Source organism: Scedosporium apiospermum, assembly GCF_000732125.1.
Source record: "Scedosporium apiospermum strain IHEM 14462 chromosome Unknown SEQ_SAPIO_0154, whole genome shotgun sequence".
Taxonomy (NCBI): Eukaryota; Fungi; Ascomycota; class Sordariomycetes; order Microascales; family Microascaceae; genus Scedosporium; species Scedosporium apiospermum.
The window spans coordinates 152904-171388 of record NW_015971855.1 but is presented as its reverse complement, the minus strand read 5'-3'; the positions used below and the strand labels follow the sequence as shown (position 1 = coordinate 171388).

The 18485-nt window shown below is 51.6% G+C and overlaps 3 protein-coding genes and 2 pseudogenes across 3 annotated transcripts; 2 read left to right on the top strand and 3 right to left on the bottom strand.

Moving 5' to 3' along the window:
• Positions 1-900: 900 nt before the first annotated feature.
• On the bottom strand, positions 901-3371 carry SAPIO_CDS9854 (6-phosphofructokinase; the record flags this gene model as incomplete). The annotated part of the gene is made up of 2 exons (XM_016791149.1): positions 901-2070; positions 2184-3371. 2 exons carry the CDS (start codon positions 3369-3371, stop codon positions 901-903), a joined length of 2358 nt encoding a protein of 785 aa, XP_016638993.1.
• A 2355-nt stretch (positions 3372-5726) lies between these two features.
• On the bottom strand, positions 5727-6806 carry SAPIO_CDS9853 (annotated as a pseudogene; the record flags this gene model as incomplete).
• Positions 6807-7813: 1007 nt separating this feature from the next.
• SAPIO_CDS9852 lies at positions 7814-8662 on the top strand (annotated as a pseudogene; the record flags this gene model as incomplete).
• Positions 8663-9054: 392 nt separating this feature from the next.
• On the bottom strand, positions 9055-11517 carry SAPIO_CDS9851 (MFS1 family protein; the record flags this gene model as incomplete). Its single annotated transcript, XM_016791148.1, has 3 exons — positions 9055-10495; positions 10564-11296; positions 11397-11517. 3 exons carry the CDS (start codon positions 11515-11517, stop codon positions 9055-9057), a joined length of 2295 nt encoding a protein of 764 aa, XP_016638992.1.
• A 3650-nt stretch (positions 11518-15167) lies between these two features.
• On the top strand, positions 15168-15808 carry SAPIO_CDS9850 (uncharacterized protein; the record flags this gene model as incomplete). Its single annotated transcript, XM_016791147.1, has 2 exons — positions 15168-15325; positions 15394-15808. 2 exons carry the CDS (start codon positions 15168-15170, stop codon positions 15806-15808), a joined length of 573 nt encoding a protein of 190 aa, XP_016638991.1.
• Between the last annotated feature and the right edge of the window lie 2677 nt (positions 15809-18485).

The following is an 18485-nucleotide window of genomic DNA, read 5'->3' as shown; positions in this document are numbered from 1 at the left end:
CCCAGGGCATCATATACGCCAATAAGCCGCCGGTTTGCCGTCCTCGTTTCTCCATGGCCAAATGGTTAAGGCGTCCGACTGTTACTAGTAAATACACGGTACATCGGAAGATTCCAAGTTCGACCCTTGGTGGGGAAGTAAGTTAGCATCTCCTTTTTTTTTTTTTTTTTTTTTTTTTTTTTTTTTGTTTATCTATATTTAACCGCCTCTTTTTTTCCTTTCGAATCGAGAATTTGATGCAGCGTCTGCTGTGAGCGACTAAAATTCTCTTTCTTTTTTGTTATATTTGTCTCCGTGGTATGATGTCGTATGTAATGTGAGAGAGTGTCAGTCTTTATTTCTCATGGATAGCTCGTTAGTTTAGAGATTCGAGAGATATCGACTGGGAAATAGACCTAAAAAGAACGAGATGGGTGTGGTGAACTGTGAATTGTGAACTGCATTTGATCTTAATACCTGACCATCGTATTAGGCTATTTCGATTGAATCGTCATTTCGGGAAGCTCGCAACTCGAAATGTATCTATGTATTTACGTGTAGTCCTCGTTTCTCAACGCCAGATTACTTCCCGCCGCCCGAAAACTGGTTTCCCGACCCATCGAGATTGCCAAATTGGCTCTGTATAAAAACAAAACAAAAAGATAAAAACAGGTAGAAACAGAAAAAGAGAATCATCTCAACTCTTCTAGAGCTTCTCTCCATCATGTCATCGTGCAGGTACTGTACGCCCAATCTTGGCAACTACTCCACCATACCATCCACCTGTTCCTCTCTGGTCTAATCTGAGCTCGAGGTTCTGGTCGAGTCTCCTCTTGCTCATCCTCCTGATCCTCCTCGGCCTCCTGGTGCTCCTCCTCCAGTCCCACAGCCTCCTGCTGCCCCGCAGCTTCCGTGTCTTGTTTACCTAAGGCCCCTTTTCGTATCCTTCGCTTTGAGACCCGTAAGCTTATGCTCAGGCTTGGGGTAAGGGTTGCGACCGCCTAGGACATCGACAATGTCCTTGAGCCCGGCCCAGTGGGACGTAATGGGCCTGCGGTTGGGCCAGTCTGTGTCCGTCTCCTCGAGTTCAGCCACGGGTGTAAAGACGACACTCGCACCCCTGATGCCAATAACGACGGTGCTGTAAGGGTCATGCTTGACCTTGTTCTGCGCACGACGACCGAACGATTCCAGGTGTTCGATGCACTTGATGGCAAGACGGACCGCGCGGCAACGGTCGATGGGCGACGGGACACCGCCCTGCTGCACGTGGCCGGGAATGCTGTCTCGACTCTCGAACCGCTCGTTGGCCTCCTCTCGGATAATGTCCGCAATCAGCTTGGCCGTGTACACCTTGCTAGCTTTCTCGTTGACCAGGAGAAGTCGGCCAGCGCGAGACTGGCCACGGTCCTTCTTAAAGACCTCCTTGAGGTGCTTGACATCGGCCGCAAGCATGTCAAGTGAGATACCCTCCTCGGGCGTGTAGACTGCTGACGCGCCGACGGTAAGACCCGCAAGCGTAGCGACGTAACCCGACTTGCCACCCTGCGTCTCGATAACAAACACCCGACGCCGCGTGGCCGAAGCAGATTGCTTAATCTTGTCGCAGTAGTTGACCAATTCATTCAGACAAGTATCAGATCCAAGGGAGTACTCGGTTCCGGGAACGTTGTTGGAGATGGTAGCGGGCAAGATGCACATGGGGATGCACAGAGAAGGGTACTCGTCACGGGCCGCACGAAGCTGAGAGACGGCATGGAATGCCTCGAAGCCACCGATGAGGAAGAGGGCGTCGAAGCGGTACTGCTCAATGAGGTTCGCAATCGTCTCCATTCCCGAATCGGCCGGAAGCTCTCGGTTCGTCCCGATCTCAGAACCACCCTTGCTTGCCCAGCTGTCGACCTCGAGCCAATCGAACGAGCGGACAGCGCCGATGGGCTTATCGCCGTGGTGCCGAGCGAATCCTGCAAACCCGTTATGGATAGCAATGGGTTCATGGCCTCGGGAGATACAGTAAGCCACACCGGCACGTATAGCCGCATTCATAGCTCCAGCAGGAGCACCAACATTGATGAAGGCAATCTTCATCCTCTACAGCACAAGCACAAGGAATTAGCACAATGGTATAAAATGAAAATATGAAAGGAATGTAGCCTTATGTGCTAATCACAAAGAGGCCCTGGAATAAGAGGGAGGATGCTTACCTGTATTTCCGGGACTTTCTCACCATCATCCATGTGGACATTGGTGGTCATCATATACGACTTGTACTGGTCCAAGAACTCATGGTCACGAAGACTCATGGCCCTATCAAAGTCCTTGGCCTGGACAGCGGCTGCAACTTCCTTTGTGTCCTTGACTGCCTCCATCAAGTTCTTTCGCACGATCTTATTCTCGTTGATAGCGATGAAACAAGTCGGCGTCTCTGGTGTGGCATCGAGCACGGCCTTGACAGCCTCAACACCCTGGAGCGTGGCAAGCATGCGGTCGTATGAGACAGCGGTTCCACCACGTTGAACGTGACCAAGTGTGGTGATGCGTGTGTCCAGGGCCAATCCGTTCTTGTCGGCCAGGAGGTCCTTGACCATCTCCGGAGTAATCTTCTCACCCTGCGCGTCGAGGGCTCCTTCGGCGATAATGACGATTGTCTTCCTCTTGCCGAGCTTTCGATGCCTCCTGATGATATCGCACATTTCGCTCTGCCAGTCATCACCCCTGGGTCGCTCAGGGATAAAGATGAAATCCGCACCAGTGGCAACACCTGCCATGAGGGCGAGCCAACCACAGTGTCGGCCCATAACCTCAATGACGAAAGCACGAGAGTGAGAGTAAGCGGTGGCCTCGATGTAGTCGACCATCTCGCAAATTCGGGAAAGAGCCGAGTAGGCGCCAATGGTGGCATCGGTACCTGACATATCATTATCAATGGAACCGACAATGCCGACAATATTGAGGTGCTTGAAAGGGTCGACCTGTTCCTGGGTGAATTGACCTGTCTGGACAAGCTCCTCGATGAGGCTGGGCCACTCGGATCGGAATTTATCGGCACCTGTAAGGGAACCATCACCACCACAGATGATGAGGGCATCAATGCCGTTCAGAATCATGTTTTTGGCAGCAACAAGTCGGCCCTCTCGCTCGAAGAAGGCCTTGCAGCGGGCAGTACCGATGAGGGTACCACCTTCCGAGAGCCAGCCTCGAACTTCATGCCACTGCATCTGCCGTATGAACTTGCCACCCTGTACGAGGCCTTCGTAACCTTCGTAGACACAGTACGCGTCGCAGTTGAGGTGGATCGCCATGCGGACGACAGCGCGGACGACGCCGCACATGCCTGGGGAGTCGCCTCCCGAGGTCATGACGGCTATTCTCTTCTTATGGGGTTCGGCCATTGTCGAGGTATCGATTCTGAAGATTGTATGGGAAAGAAGGAGGTGTTGTTGAGAGGTGGATGGTGGGCGGTGGGTCGAAGAAGAGAAGAAGCGGGGAGATCCGTTGTGAGGTGAGGGGCAGGGAAGGAATTAGTAGAGAGAAAACCCCGTCGTTCAAAATAGGAAGCGAGCTTGTTTTAGGAAGGGGCTTAAGATGATTAGTTTTCAAATGTGCCAGGCCGCAAAGCTGCACTGATTCACGTGGTATTTGAGTTGCTTCGGTTCGTGAAAATAGTAAAGAGGGTTTCAATCAAGCAGGTGCGGGCGAGGGTAGAATAATTATACAATGGGCAGGAGCAGAACTACAAGTGGAGTGTCTACCAGAAGCAAGCACCCAAGAACGACTCCTAAGTCAAGCTTCGTCGAACCACTGTTGGGTGGAGGGTGGGGCGGAAAGCTAAGCTGGACAATTGATGTTAACTTGGGACAGCTGGATTTGGGCTGGGGGACTTGGGGACTTGGGGCTCCAGGTTCGTCTTATCAACTTTGAGCAAGAGGGTAGAGTTACTTAGGTAATACCTTTAGTGAATAGTTAGCACCCTACTAAAACAATGTATCATTGAGGTAACACTGAACCCCTCCACGCGAACTTGGAGCTCGGGTCAGTACAAAGTGTCCCCGCTCCACGCCGCCTTATGTACTAACGCCTAGCAGTCGAATGCTTGACGTTTGTAATCGTCTTCTTCTTCAACCCCGATCTCCCACGTTATTTGATAACGCCAAGTCTCCAGCTCCCCAAACAGCATGGGTGTTAAGCTCCAGGAGCTTCCTCACGCAGGCTCACACGGGGCTCTCACAGCTTCAAAAGGTAGCAGCAGTGGGAGGGCTTTTTCGTTAGACGCATGTAATGGTCTATTTCACAACTTCAGGGTGATGGTAACTGTGCTGAGCAGCAGTACGAGGTAAACGAGAATATCGCTTTCGGGGGCGGCGGCCTTAAACTTTGCCATCTCGCATGGTTGCCGTGCTTGCGCCCCCTGGTCCTTGTCCACCTCAGTCGATTTTTTTTTTTTTTATTTCCCACCCCTTTCTTCAGAATGAAAATTCACCGAGGCCTCCTCTTGATCTCAATACCAGTTACATACATAATAATCTACAAGATATTCCCCGTCCGCGTTTCGACGTAGAAAACTCAACCCCAAAGCCTAGCGATGGGAATAAACACGAGCTGTACTTCGTAAATAGATGCTGTTGGGCATTCATTAGGATCATGAACTTTCTCTCAATGAGGCATTTTAGCGCCAAGACAACCAGGCGGCACCCAGCTGCCTCCCCATCTTGGAACGTCCGGCCAGTGATTCCGTCTCTGCGCATCCACGTGATGGGGTCCGCAAAGCCCCCGAGTGTCCGGTCACTGATGGAGCCTGACTGGCAGGTATGGACCGTATATGGCTGAGATGGTGGGCAGGCGGGTGGCTCCGCCGAGGCGGTTACACATGTTTTTATTCTTCAGGATGCATCGGACGATGACGATGGTGTGAGCATGGAATTGCCGTAATCCTATACCAGGGTTTGAAATGTTAAATCGAGAGATGCTCGCCGCCACCGGGTATATCTTAGATCAAGTTTTATGAAGGTATATCCTCTAATAATTTATATTTAAGAATACTTATTTAGTACCTCTCAGGAGATAGGTCATGTGGTCTCAAAATAACATTTCAAACCCTGGTATAGGATTATTTCATCGACTAAGAGGGAAATGGGAGTCTCAAAAGCGACAAGGATGTTTTGAGGCGACGTCAGACAACAATAGTGTGCTATTCAATGCTCCACAGCCTCCACTAGCGGTCGGACTGACGTAGTCAAGTTTTAAACTTCGTCGAGGGAAAATGGGGTTGTCGTGATAAAACTAGGGACCTGAACTTTTACTCTCCGTGTTTTCCAGAAGATGGGCAAGGTGTGCTTCTTAATCTCTGTTAATTGGTTTGCGAGACCCAGTGATCACTTCCGCCAATATGCCGCCAATAAGCGGCGGCTCGCGATCCCGGTTTCTTCATGGCCGTTCAGTTGCCTAGATGTGACTTTGTAAATATACGGTACATCAGAAGTTAAGCGATGACCACAACTGGGATCGAGTGTGTTTGAAGAATCTAGACGACATGCTGCCCATGTTGTCATTTATATGATATCCTGAGAGGATGGTTACTGCTGAAAAGTTCGTCTGCTGACTTAGCACATATATTGAAAACCGTGCCTGAATGTTTATGATCGCTCCATGCCCCATGTCCGATGCCTAACGCCATGCTCATATTCGTCTCGACGAAAAAGGGAAAAAAGAAAAACAAATCGTGAAATGCCATACTTCGCGATTTTAGTCTAGTCCGCCTCAAATGTCTTGCCAATGTCCCACTCTCTCTGCTCGCCCGCCTTGGACCACTTCACGTCAGCCTCGGTCTTCTCCTTCGTCCCGTCCTTCCATCGAAGGAGGTCCTTGTCAGTGAAGCCTGCGGATTTCATGCGTTCCTCTTGCGCCTGGCGAAGCTTCTGGCGGTCTCGATATGCTTCGAGGGCGTCGGGCCAGTCGTCACCATCGCCATCTACCTCGACATCCTGTTTCGGATCGTAGCCTTCCGCGAAGCGCTCGTTGATGCCCGAGAACGCCGAAATAGTGCCGCGGCCCCTCCTACGAACAGGCGACTTTGGAGGAGGAGCAGGGCCGATGAATTCGTCCAGGGGATCTGACGACTCGCTCATACGATCAGCCTCGTTCTCCTCGGGTGTCTTCTGGCGCTCCTCTTTCAATTTTTCCCTAGGACGATCTGGACTCCTGTGAGAATCTCGGCGAGAACCCCTATGGGACTCCCGATGAGATCCAGACGACTTCGAATGTCTATCCCTCGACCTAGATCGATCCCGATGCTTCCTCTCCCGGCGGGATGGGGACCTTGAGCGTCGCCGCTCAGGCGATCGGTGCCTTCGGGAGCGATGTCGTCTTTTTTCGTCTTCATCCGTATCGGAATTCTCATGCCTCCGATTTTGGCGTCGTTGAGAGTCCCGGTTCTCTCCTGCTCGTCTGTCTCGGCCCTTCTCCCTGCCAACATCCCTCGTCTTCTCCCTCTCCTTCTCCCTATCTCTGTCCCTATCTCTCTCTCTTTGCCGACTTCTAGATCGGTCGCGCCGGGATTCGGATCTAGTTTCACGACTAGACGGCCTCGCGCCAGAGGAAGAACCGTTCCTGCTACGTCCCAACCTCTTGTCGAGAAGAATGGCGTTAATGTCCCCAATCTGGCGCTTCCGAATATCGGCGTTGCGACGTAACTGCCGCTCCTCACCCGCTCTCTCAAGCTGCTCGAGGCGCGCTTGGGATTCGGCAGTTTCCTTGGCAATCAGCGCCGCATTGTGGCTATTCGTGTCCTTGATGATGTTTCGGAGGAAGCGTGTATTCGGCTTTGGCATGTTCGCCGGTCTAGACCGCAAGTTGCGTTGGGTTGGTTAGCCGGTGCTCGCCCAATGCATGCCCGAGTAGAGGTGTGGGTCTAGACCTACTTTTTCGTCGACTTGTAGGCCTCCATTCCCATTGATGAAAACTTGAGTGAACAGTCTTGGGCTTCCTTTGCTAGTAGCTCAGCTACATAGTCATCTGTGAGGAGGTCGTTGTTTGGCGTTGACATGGTAAAAAAGACAAGGTGCCTGCCAGTTATGGTAAAGGTGTGCTCAAACGAAAAGAAGAAGGTCCCCCCCACTGTGTTGAGGAAGGCAAGGGTAGATCGTGAAATTAGGAAGGTGCAGGACAGCAAGGTATCAAAGATGTACGAAGTAGAAGTAGGAAATCGTATTAGGTGTGGCAGGGACACAGCTTTGCTTCAGGGTTACATAAGTCCCTGGGCTCTGCCTGTCTGTCACCAAGGAGAGAGGATGTAGTGTGTGATCAAGTGTTTTGAAAGGAGAGATGGATAGAAATGAATGTAGTGATGTCCTGAATGAGGGGGCTATTATCCACATCCAGAAGGACAATGGACTTTGGGGTCAGAGAAATTAATACATGTGACTTCGCATCCCGATGCGCTTGAATCTCTAGCAGGTCCAACCAAGCCAGAATTGTTTTTGGGGAAGGCGATTCCGGAGGGAAAGTGGAGTGGCGGGGGATTCCTAGATTCTGCCAGAGCTCACCGCCAAGATAAGATAACAACAAAGTGGGAGACGCACCTTTCCCTTTCTGGGCGAAAGTAAATAAAGCACATCAATTGATCCCTCTAGCGGCATCAAAATCGCGAAAACTCTCCAAGGGCGAAACATACCGACAAAGTAACTTCGAATCCAATAATTGCTGTGCCAAAACAAGAGAACGAGAGAGACGCCCAAACCCTGTCCAATTCGAAAAAATAACGTCAGTGCGACCAGCTCACCCCGAAATTCCTCACCTGATTTTCCTGGATACCCGCCCCGCCATCATCGCCATCAACATGGCCTCCGACCCAGAACAAGTCCTCGCCGCCCTCGAGGAACTCCAATCCACCCCACTCTCCATCATAGCCCTCTCCGAGCTCATCCCTAAGGGCGGCCAAATCCCAGAAGACCCACGCACGCGCTCCTCCGACGCATCCTCCTCCTCCTTGACCGACGCGACGACGCCATCCTCCCTCGAAGATGACCTCTCTCACTACCGCGAGCTCTTCGCGAAGCTGCGCTTCAGTTACGTCGAGCAGGTCACGAAGGAAAAATTCATCCGCGCCATCGTCGGAGAGCCACCCCTCATCGTCACACCTCAGGAAAACGTCGCGCTCGAGAAGGAGAACCTAATGGCGAAGAAGGCGCTGAAGGAGCTAAAGGTGGAGATGTACGAGATGGTTGCCGAGCTGGAGAGGAAGGGGAAAGAGCTCAGCAAGAAATACGAGGTTGTTGAGACGCAGACGATCCAGTTGAGGGAGCTTCCCCAGAAGATCGCTCAGCTGGAAGCGGGGATCAAGGAACTCAACGCGTTGCGCGCCCCAGGGCAGGATCCGAACCTTTCGCTACCCCTCGGCCGAACTTTGGAGCTTGTAGAGGAACGCAAGGCAGAGAGGTGCCAGTTGGATCGCGAGCTTGATCAGCTGCGTGCAAAGGTACCGCGGAAGAAGAAGGAGCTCGAGCGCCTCCAGGCCGAGCTGCAGTCCCTTGAGGCCAAGCGCCAGACTAGCACGGCAGCGGCGAAAGAGGCGAGGAGAAGAAAGGAGAACGCTCTCGGCGGTGTCGAGGACGACCTTGAGGAGAGGGGTAGGTGGTGGAGAGCAAACGAGGTCCTCCTAAAACAAATGTTGGATATCGAGGGATAAACACTTTACGATGATTATATGTATGAGTAGCCTTGCTTCGAACCGGCTTCTTTTCCTTGTTTGTTGGGCTAGGATGGGGCGCATCTGGGGCAGTTAGGTTGGATGGCTTCTTGGGTGGCGTTGCGGAGTCTAGATGTAATGAATTTGTTTATGCAAGTCTAGGTCCCGCAGACAACGAGGTGGGAATTTCACGTTGGGCTTGACTTAAAATCAATATGTTGCGGATAACGACTGGTCAAACCAAGTCTAAATGCTATCTGATACCAGCACGCACAATGATCCAATCCACCTTGCCAAGTGAGTAAATCAAACTCCCCGACCCAATGCAAACGAATAAGCCGGAAAACCAAACAGAGTCTACCCGATCCAAAATGCTATAAGAACGAATAAGATCATGACTTCAGAACCTTCTCTACGATATTCTTCCTAACAGTCCACATGCGAAGCCTCTTTCCATAAATAAATAGCGGGATCGTCGTCAGCATAATAATCAACTGGATGATACCAGTCCAGATGTACACCATCCTAGAACCGTCACTGGAAAGCCAGTGAGTAAAGAACAGACTGAACACCAAACCGTGAAGAACGTTCTTGCAAAAGTTGAGGGTAACGAGAGCCTCGCCAGCGTACTGCCGGTAGCTGTCGACACAGAAAGTGATCGAGGTTGTGGACCCGAGAGAGCACCCGAAGGAGATGATTCCGAAAAAGATGGTCGGCACGATCCAGTGATCCCTCTCTTGCGCCGACCAGCCGAAGCCCATGAGACCGATAACCGTGGTGATCAGGATGGGGATGGCCATCACGAGTCGGAATTCGGGCTCGTAGAGGCCGCCGTTGCGACGAGCCATGGCCTTGACGATGATATCCGACACCTTGCCGGCTACTGCTGTTCCGAGGAGACCGCCGACGAAGGGGGAGAGGTAGACCAAACCGGTCTGAAGAGCGTCGAAATTATAGGAATTGCGATCTTGGTAAATCATTGCCATGGACTCGGAAATCACGATAAGCCAACCGATGGAGCACGAGTACACAGCCGAAGACCACAAAATCGCGGGATACGACAACAGGATAAAAGGCCTAATCATGACCTTGAGCCACGAATCGTCGCTGAGCCGTCCATAGTACGGCTTTAGCTGCTGGACAAACGTACGTGCGGGCTGGTCGCGGAGGGTGGAAGTGTACGGCACAGCGGTCCGGCCTCTGTTCGGCGTGGGCAGCTTCTCCAGGTCAGGTGTTGCCGAGGTAGAGGCTCTGGTGGATTCCCGCACCTCACTACCAGACAGCGCCGAGATAGCCGGTGACTTGCTACGCAGGTCCCCTGGCGTGGGCGCTTTCAGCCTCGAATCACGTTCTATGGATAGATCGTGAGAAGGAGGGAGGGCCGAGGCAGTCTCACTCTGTGGGGTTTTCTCGATCTCAGAGTCTAGCGGTTGCTTGGGCTTCTCGTGCTCTCCCGATGTGCGGTTGCTGTCAGAGTTGCTCTCACCGACGGCAAAGTTAACTTGAGGGCGGTGCCTGTGACTCGATTCGGGCGCGGAGAGGTCATGGCTAGTGGGAATAGAATTTTCGACGAACTCCACACGGGGACTGGTTGGACGCTCGGGGGCCGGGGATTGCGAAGACGGGATTTCCTTCTCGACGACGGGGTCGAAGGTAGGCTCGACTAGTGGTGGATGGTGGTGATGCTCACCGAAGCGCGAAGAGAGGCGACGGATGAAGCTAGGTCGCCGAGAGGGTGCCTGAGACTTCGGGACAGGGGTTCTATCCCAAAAGGTTTCAGGGACGAAGAAGAAGAGCATAAACACCCAAAATGCGGCAATGATGGCCACGACCCTAGAAATCCGACGTTAGAAATGGCGCCACAGGAAGTGAGAGTCCGGGGTTTTCTATAGGATTCTTACCAGAATACCCATCTCCAGCCTAGGTTTTGAATAACAAGGGCGGAAACGAGGGGAACGAGATTCTTACCACCCAGAAGGAGCAGGGTGTAAATTCCAATGCGAAATGCGCGCTCGTGTAGGAAGAAAATCTCGGCAATGGTTGCGGACGGCAAGCATTCGACGGGGCTGACAGCTATTCCCTGGAAGATTCGAGCGACGACCAGAGATTCGAAAGAGGGAGACAGGGCGCACCAAACGCACGATGCGATGAAGATGAATGCGCTGACGAGATACACTGGCCTTTTACCAAAGAGGATAGCGGTCGGGGAGGCGATGACGGAGCCAACACCGAGGCCCATCATATACAAGCCGGTAGTAAGGGCGACTTCCTCGACTTCGACACCATAGTCATGTCCAACGTCGGCGAAACCCGCAGCAAGGATGGGTGTCATACCGCCCCCGACCATGCAGTAAAAGCCCAGAGATAGCAGGGCGGCATCGCGCCTCCAAGTGGGCCAATTGAGCGGGTCATTGGCGGAATCCTCAGGCTGGGGCTCTAGAATAATCTTGCCGTCCTGAGTCTTCTTGACGGTGTCGACAGGTCGGGGAGCTCTCGACACCGAGCTTGCCGGCCGGGGCGTTTCCGGACGACTGAAGGGCTGGCTCGTGGGCAATGAGGAATGCGAGGTCCTTGCCGGCGCATGGTGCAAACCGAGAGGTTCGTTGCGATCCTTGGCCAAAAGAAGCACAGAGCCTTGCTGATGTATTAGAATCGGCGTGTTTCATATGGAGAAGAAAAAAAAGAAAATAAAGGAAAGAAAAAAAGGTCAAGGTGAAGGAGGTTCGAGTCTTACCAGGTACTTCGACGGTGTGTTTGTCGTTCAGGACGCCCATGCTCCATTTTGGCGGTCCGCCCGGACTGACCTCTTTCGCATCCTCCGGTGTCCTGCGGCCTCGTCTTTTGAAAAAGTCCATTGAGGTGATGGAGGAAGAATGGTCAAAGCCAATTCCGGGGAAAATGTAGTAGGCACGAAAAGAAAGAGGTACCAGGACAGATCGAGCTTAAAAAGGTAAAATGATAAAAAAAAAAAGAAAAAAAAAAGTATCAAACTTGCCGTAAGATACTTTAGATCAGATGGTAGCCACCAAATATGAAAAATCAAATGCAGGGTATAATAACGAGACAACACAACCAAACAGAACGGGTCTAGAAAACTAGGAGAGCGAGGCCGATTAAGCTGGTCTATAAGGACGTGACCCAAGATAAACAAGGAAAAAGGCAAAGAAGGGGTGATAAAAGGGAGGTAAAAGGGGAGAGAAGAGGGACGCCCGAAGGCACCTTTGACACGGATGGAGAGGAGCGAGAGGCTTGGAGAGGCTAGGATACCGACATCTCTCAAGGTTATTGTGTGCAGGGGCTAAGCTAAGAGTGAAGGGAGTTCTCAGCCCTTGCGGACGTAGCTACTTTTATGAGCAAGCTTGGGGGAGGGTCCGAAGCCAAGAAACCAAAGGGAATCCGCTCATGACCACATGCCGGGATATGCAAGAGAAATGAACGAGTGAAGTTGATATTACTCTCCGCTGCGCTATGAAGCAAGGCCCTTTCCCCGGAGGAGGCGAATGGCGGAACTGAGATCTCGATTGTGCTTGGCTGGGGGAATCTTGAGAAACGGCCAATCCGGGAGTTAACCTGCGGCATCAAGGTACAGAACGGTACGCCGAGTGACAGACTCGTGGGGTGCCTTCAAGGTTGGTGGTACTTTGACTTGGAGGCTGAACGCTGCTTCTCTCAAGCTACTCCATAAGTCCATATTTCAGTGTTCAATGGCGTCTGAAAGTGTAGAAGACAGCCCGGTCACAGTGCACTAGACAAGTAAGCACGGGCAACAGATCGAATCCAGCCAGCCAGGGAGATGTGCGAAGTATTGGTTCACAACATCATTGATGCATTTGGGGACTGTGAGCTAGCTGATTGTACATAGACTCTAGGCATAACATAAACTCCGGGGCGGTGTCGTTCATCGCTCACAGACGCTGCTGCGAGACGTTCTGACCTATGAAAGTAGTTCACAAGTAACTGCTGGGTGGCGTTAAAACTGGGACGCCGGCGTCACTGGATGATTTCGAAGGGGACCATGGTGGGGAAACAGGGAAACAGGGAAACAGGGGGTGTCCAGTGTATGTAAGTTTACACCACGCTACGAGAGATGTGAGGGTACAAGCACGTAATTCCCTGTGTGTGCGAAGTCGTTTACATGCTTGTCTGTAGTGCATGTACTTCGTAGGTTTCGAGGTGTGGGGAAAAATCTTGAAGTGCACGAGATGAGAGGGTGGAAGACTCTGAGACTGTTTTTGATGAACATACTAGCACTTGTGACCGTAAAATCGTCCCAAGACCCAGTTTTCAATGTTCCACGTCTTCCAGCCACAAGCTGATCTGGAAACTAGACCCGTCACCTGGAAGTTCTCCTTAAGACCTCAAGATGAGTCGCCTCGAACTTCCTCGCTGTTCTCATTGGGAAAAAGAAACCCGATAAACAGCAATATGCAGCATGGAAGCGGGCACTATTTCCAGCCAGTCGCCGAGAAGAGAATAGATCTAATGCCACCTCGATGCGATTTATGCCTGAGATTCTGCATGCGGAGACGATTTTAAACGGGGCTCTCCCCGCATGACCACTGGTGGTGGTGGTGTGGCTACCGGTGCTGCGTCTACTGTACAGAAGGTGGTGGTTGCTTCGGGGACGGATTGTTCTTGGCCGTCGTATGTCGAAATTACACTAGATATTTTGCAGATAGGAATGGCATGATGGAGAGCAGAAATGTTGAGCGTAGTGGAGAATGAAGTTCCGTGATAAATATTTTCACCAAGCTGAACCCACTCTCGAGTAACCGGCAGCACCTTTGTGAAGTGTTTGTCTCCGACTCTCCAGCTTTCGGAGTGGGTTATTTGGTATCTTGGAGGTGAACGTGGGAATAGAGCTTGTCGAAGCCTCGTGCAGGGAAGCACGGTTCGTACTTGTCGGGTGGTCTCAACAAGGACCAGGGTTACATTGTGGGTGTGTGCGCTGCGTTCGCATCTGCTCCCCCACCTTGACACATCTTGACACGGGCGGCTCAACAGCCTGCCTGACAAGCCGTGTTGACTGTTACCCCAGGCTTGAATGGTAGTTTGAGCAAACACAGGGAGCAGGATGAGGCGAGGCTCGATGAGCTTAATCAAGGCTTCGGATGGCTTGGGTAACATTTGATCTTACCGTGAAATGCCCGAGACAAGTCCGAGTGGACGAGATCGCAATCCCCAGCTTATTTTCTATATTATTATTATTTACTTGAACATCGCGGAACCACCAACGACCTACCGCTTGGCTACACGGGACCGAGGAGATGAGTGGTGTCATGAATGGACGTGTGGGCGGATACCTCAGTTCCTCAAAATAACCTCCGAATGAGAGGGTCCCAGTCCCCAGAGCCCTCGTCAAGCTGGAGGATCGTTTCGGGTTCCACTTACTTCGTATCTTGATCAATATAAACTAGCGGCTCTGGTGGGGTTCATCTGGGGGGATCACTGCATATGAAAGGACCCTGGTGCTGCTGTTGGTTCGACGAAGTGACCGAAGCAAGCTTATGCTCGCAGGCTAATATCGTCCATGATATACGGCCAAGATGTCATTGTAGCGAGACCTGGTTTGCGTCATTGTCTATAGATGAACTCTTATGAAATCGCCAACTACTCTTGCCCAGCTTTCTGAACCCAGAACATTACAACCTGTGCCTCGTTGAGAGGCATTGGGACCCGGAGCCTGGCAGCACATTCGAATCTCTTGACGATCCTGTCCCTCACAGATTGGTAGTTGCCATGGTGTTCTTTTGCTTTTCTCCCAGGAAGGATAATTTTACATCCCCCACTACAGTAGCTCAATTGTCTTTGCCACCATTGCGGTGAGGGCTGACATTGGAGGAGTGCCTACCCCGCCTGTCTCGGGAGTAGGATTATCTGGAGGCTGGTTTCTTGTTTCTTGAAGGGTCAATCCCATTGAAGATCTGACACTGATAATGACAGAGCCGCCGTAACCTCTCACCGCTCGAGAGGGGAGTAGTAATCTTACACTACCTTGACCCCGATGGAGGAGTGCAGCGCCTTGGCAGTGAGGGGATCAATTGATGCGAGCGTGGTGGAGGGTCTTTTGATGTTTCGTCCAGCTCGGCGCGGGGATTCGCCAAGGTACATTGCGGTACCCCTGTGTACCCCGACATCCTAGAGTCTGTTGAGCACCATGTTAACCGCCAAGTGCTTGATCCGGGAATGCCTTGATCACATGCCTGTGCTATCGCTGCAAGTCCATCAGGCTTCGACTCGCATCTCACTACGAGGGAAGCTTGCGACTGGTTGTGAGAGCAGGATTGGGTTGTTCAATGTTTGCCTCCAGCTTGAGTCAAGCCTGCAACAATGAGCATGGGGATTCGGGGGATGCTCCATTACGTCATGCCCAATGGGAGAGAGAGCAAGGACCACTTGCCACGCCAAGATTGTGCCTAAAATATTCAACCTAGAAATTTGATGTGAAGAATTCCCGGTCAAGAAACTGCTGCCAGCGAGCAAGGCCAAGCCGAAGGAGAGATAGATGATTTCTCGCAGCGATCACATATGGAGGCTGCTCGGGAGACATCTCCTGAGGCAGAAGCCAATTGGCCCTCCTGCAATCTTCAGAGGAGCTTCCTTGCCACGACGAGGCTTTGGTAGCACCGCAGCCCTGCAGACCAAGAATCAAATCTACGACCCGTAAGAAATCAATCTAGGCAAATACTGTGCTACGTTGTTTGTCTAACTCGATGGCTTTCGTGCCACAGGGTGAAGCGGGCTGCCGACTTCGACACATACCATCTCCTCTCGGTATCCGCGGGAACGCCGCTCCTCACGCTATGGACAACTTCTTGGTGCCCGACTTGTCGCATCGTGTCCCCTATTCTCTACGATCTCGTCGAATCCGGCGTCGGCGAGGCTGAAGGCGGTGTGGGCCTCTGCACGATCGAGTACGATTCCCCCGATATCATGAAGGAAGGCTTCGGCCACAAATATGTCATATCCTCCGTGCCGACGATCATGGCCTTCGATGGTCAGGGTGCGCGTTTGAGCACTAGGCTCATGGACCCGGCGAAAATGACGGACAAAACTTTCTTGGCGAGTTGGATCCGGGAAGAGGCAAGGAGAATGGGCGGAGGCAGCGTCGGTAGCGGTTTTGCCTCCAAGCTTTTTCGGCTATGAGGCTGACATTCTATGATCCGAATTGGCCTGGATATTTCGACAATGGTCGGCGGGCAGGGCCAAGCTTGGGGAAGGCAGGCTACGGGTTCTGTGAGAGGGTCGTGTATATTACGATGTTGGCGTCCGGTAGAGGCATTGGTATGCTTAGAACAAAACCCGGGTTTGGGATATCTTAAACATAGACGGAAAATAGGTGGTGGAGTCCATGTGCGATACATCCTGCACATCAAGGACTTGTACGATAGGAATGGCTTCGACCGTACATACTCTCGAGCTGGCGAAGAGCAGGAACCACATAATGAACAAGATGCGGCTTTCTCTGTCGGCACAACTTTCTTCAGGATATTTCGCAAGTCCCTCTGAACCATCCCGTGTAGCCCTCGGAGATGCGAACCAAGCAATATTTCTTGAAGATGCCAAGCTGGCGGTGCGTATATCTCAACGGGGAGCGAAGCATCTTTAAGCAAGTAATAATAAGCTGAAGACTTCCTTGTTTCCCCGCAGATATTTGCTCTCTCCGTCCATCCGACTTTGCGGGCTCGTGCTGTGGCTCTTGAGTGACGGATCGAGGCATACGAAGTACGGGATATGGGATTATGCTCCTCCTGTTCCTATCCGAGGTATTATTATGCTTGGCTCTCTTTTTGATCACATTTCTTTGGAAAAAAAAAAAAAAAAAAAAACGTTTCTGGAGTTGCATGGAACGGAAATTGGGCCTTGGTCTGGCCATAGTGAAACCATCCTTGCCTCATTTTGATTGGTGGTAAAGAGATTGGTTAATGCGCAAGGAACAGCACGGCGGAGGGAGCATTGGGCGCAGCTTGGGAACTTGGAGACTTGGGGACTTGGAGAAAACGCGTCGTTGTTTTCTTTTTTGTTTTGATGCTCAGGTTTTTCTTCCTTTCCAGTCGTCCAGGAAGGCTGGCCAGCAACTCCCTACCTGGACGCACTACTGCACTTCATGAAACATAGCCGCTGGACCCCTGGGGATTTAGGCACATCTATAGCTTCTTTTTTAGGATATTGTTTTCATCATCATTGTGGCTCGCATGAAGATCCTCCATCCAAGAATTCATGGCGGGCTACGAAGTACAAGTATTTGTCTTTCGCTGCTCCTGACCCATTCGACAGGCAAAAGGCAGCTCTGAAGCCCTGTGAAGTTACGTGTGGAAGTTGTGCTGGCTCTCCAAGAGGGCCGAGACAAGACTTGAATGGCTGGACTTATTATATCGAATCAATGCAGTCATCGTCACTGCTACCGTCGCTAATAAATATGATGCTGTTCTTCAGTCAATCATTGGTGCCACTGATGGTTCGTAAACTGAACCAATCCGGACATTGTTGACTCAGGATAGCTGCTTTTTCTTTTCCTTTTGGCCCTTGACGCGACTTTGCGCGACCTGCATCATCTCGCTGGCAACGACTGCTGGAGATATGCATACAACATGCTATACACATGCTAAAGCAGGGGAAAGTTCGTGGACCTGCATGCCTTTTGATGTAGGGGTAAGGAGTAAGCCGATGATCAGTCTGACCGAGCACTACACAATGCTGAAGAACTCAGCCTCTGGATGGATGAGGTGAATGAAGCGTAGCTGAGAGGCCTCATCGGTCCCATCTCGAGCAACCGCTCGGATTGCCCCGCATGAAAATTGTTCTAAGATCCACGTGTGATGGCCAGGAACACCCGAAAGCTGGATGGTTTAGTCCGTACATGGGGAGCGACTAATCCTTGTAAACATCTCATCTCATCTCTTCATGGAATGCCCGTCGAGTGGGACCAAGGATTAGCAGACCCTGGGTTCAGGGACACGGACATCGACTCTGTCTGTTTCTTGATGCTTCGTATTACTTTTGGGAAAGGGCTTTGTCTTCTCTCCTCTTCTTCTCTCCTCTTTTGGCATCCCTTTTCCCAGTGCAGTGTAATCGTGTAGGGACCGAACAACTCGCCAATTCCTGTTCCCCTACTCGTTCTGCTCACAGCACAGTCCCCTCCTTCGTCTTGGTCCTTGAGTTCGCCTTCTTCTTCATTCCTTTTCGTGGCTGCGTTTTAATCTTCTTTGCCGGCCGTCTCCCGAGACAGTTCGTGGGGCACCGGAATATCTTCATATAATACCATTGTTTCTCGGATCGCGGGATTTAATAGCGCCTCTTTGTTTCTCTCCCGCGGGGTTTGCAGATTTTATTTTCCTTCTCCTGGATTTCTGTCTGATTTTTTCGAGACTCTGCTTCTCTCCTGGTTCTGTCGGGCGTGAACGTTGGGAACACATCAATCAATGAGGTCTGTCTGATTGGGCCAGCACCTGCCTCGACTTCGACTTCAGCATCAATCCCCCTCGTTCATTTCGATTCCTTCGCTTCACGTGTCGCCGACCAGTTTCTTTTCGTTCTACTGCAACTGTTAATGCGTTCTCTTGCATTTTGATTTCGCCATCTCGGTCGTCTAGGCTGAAACTCTTGCAATTTGTGGCGGTGAATTGCTTGCCTTAGACAGGGCAATCTGCAGGTACGAAATACGCCCCGACTTAGCGCTCTACTGGCGTGTATCTCCCCACTGTCTTCCCCTGGCTACACAACCTCAGCGTGCCATCACCACTGGAAACGGTTTCTTCGCCCCCACTCGAAGCTCGCTAAACCTCTAAATCACCCTCTGATAGAGGCTACAAGGTACTTGTGC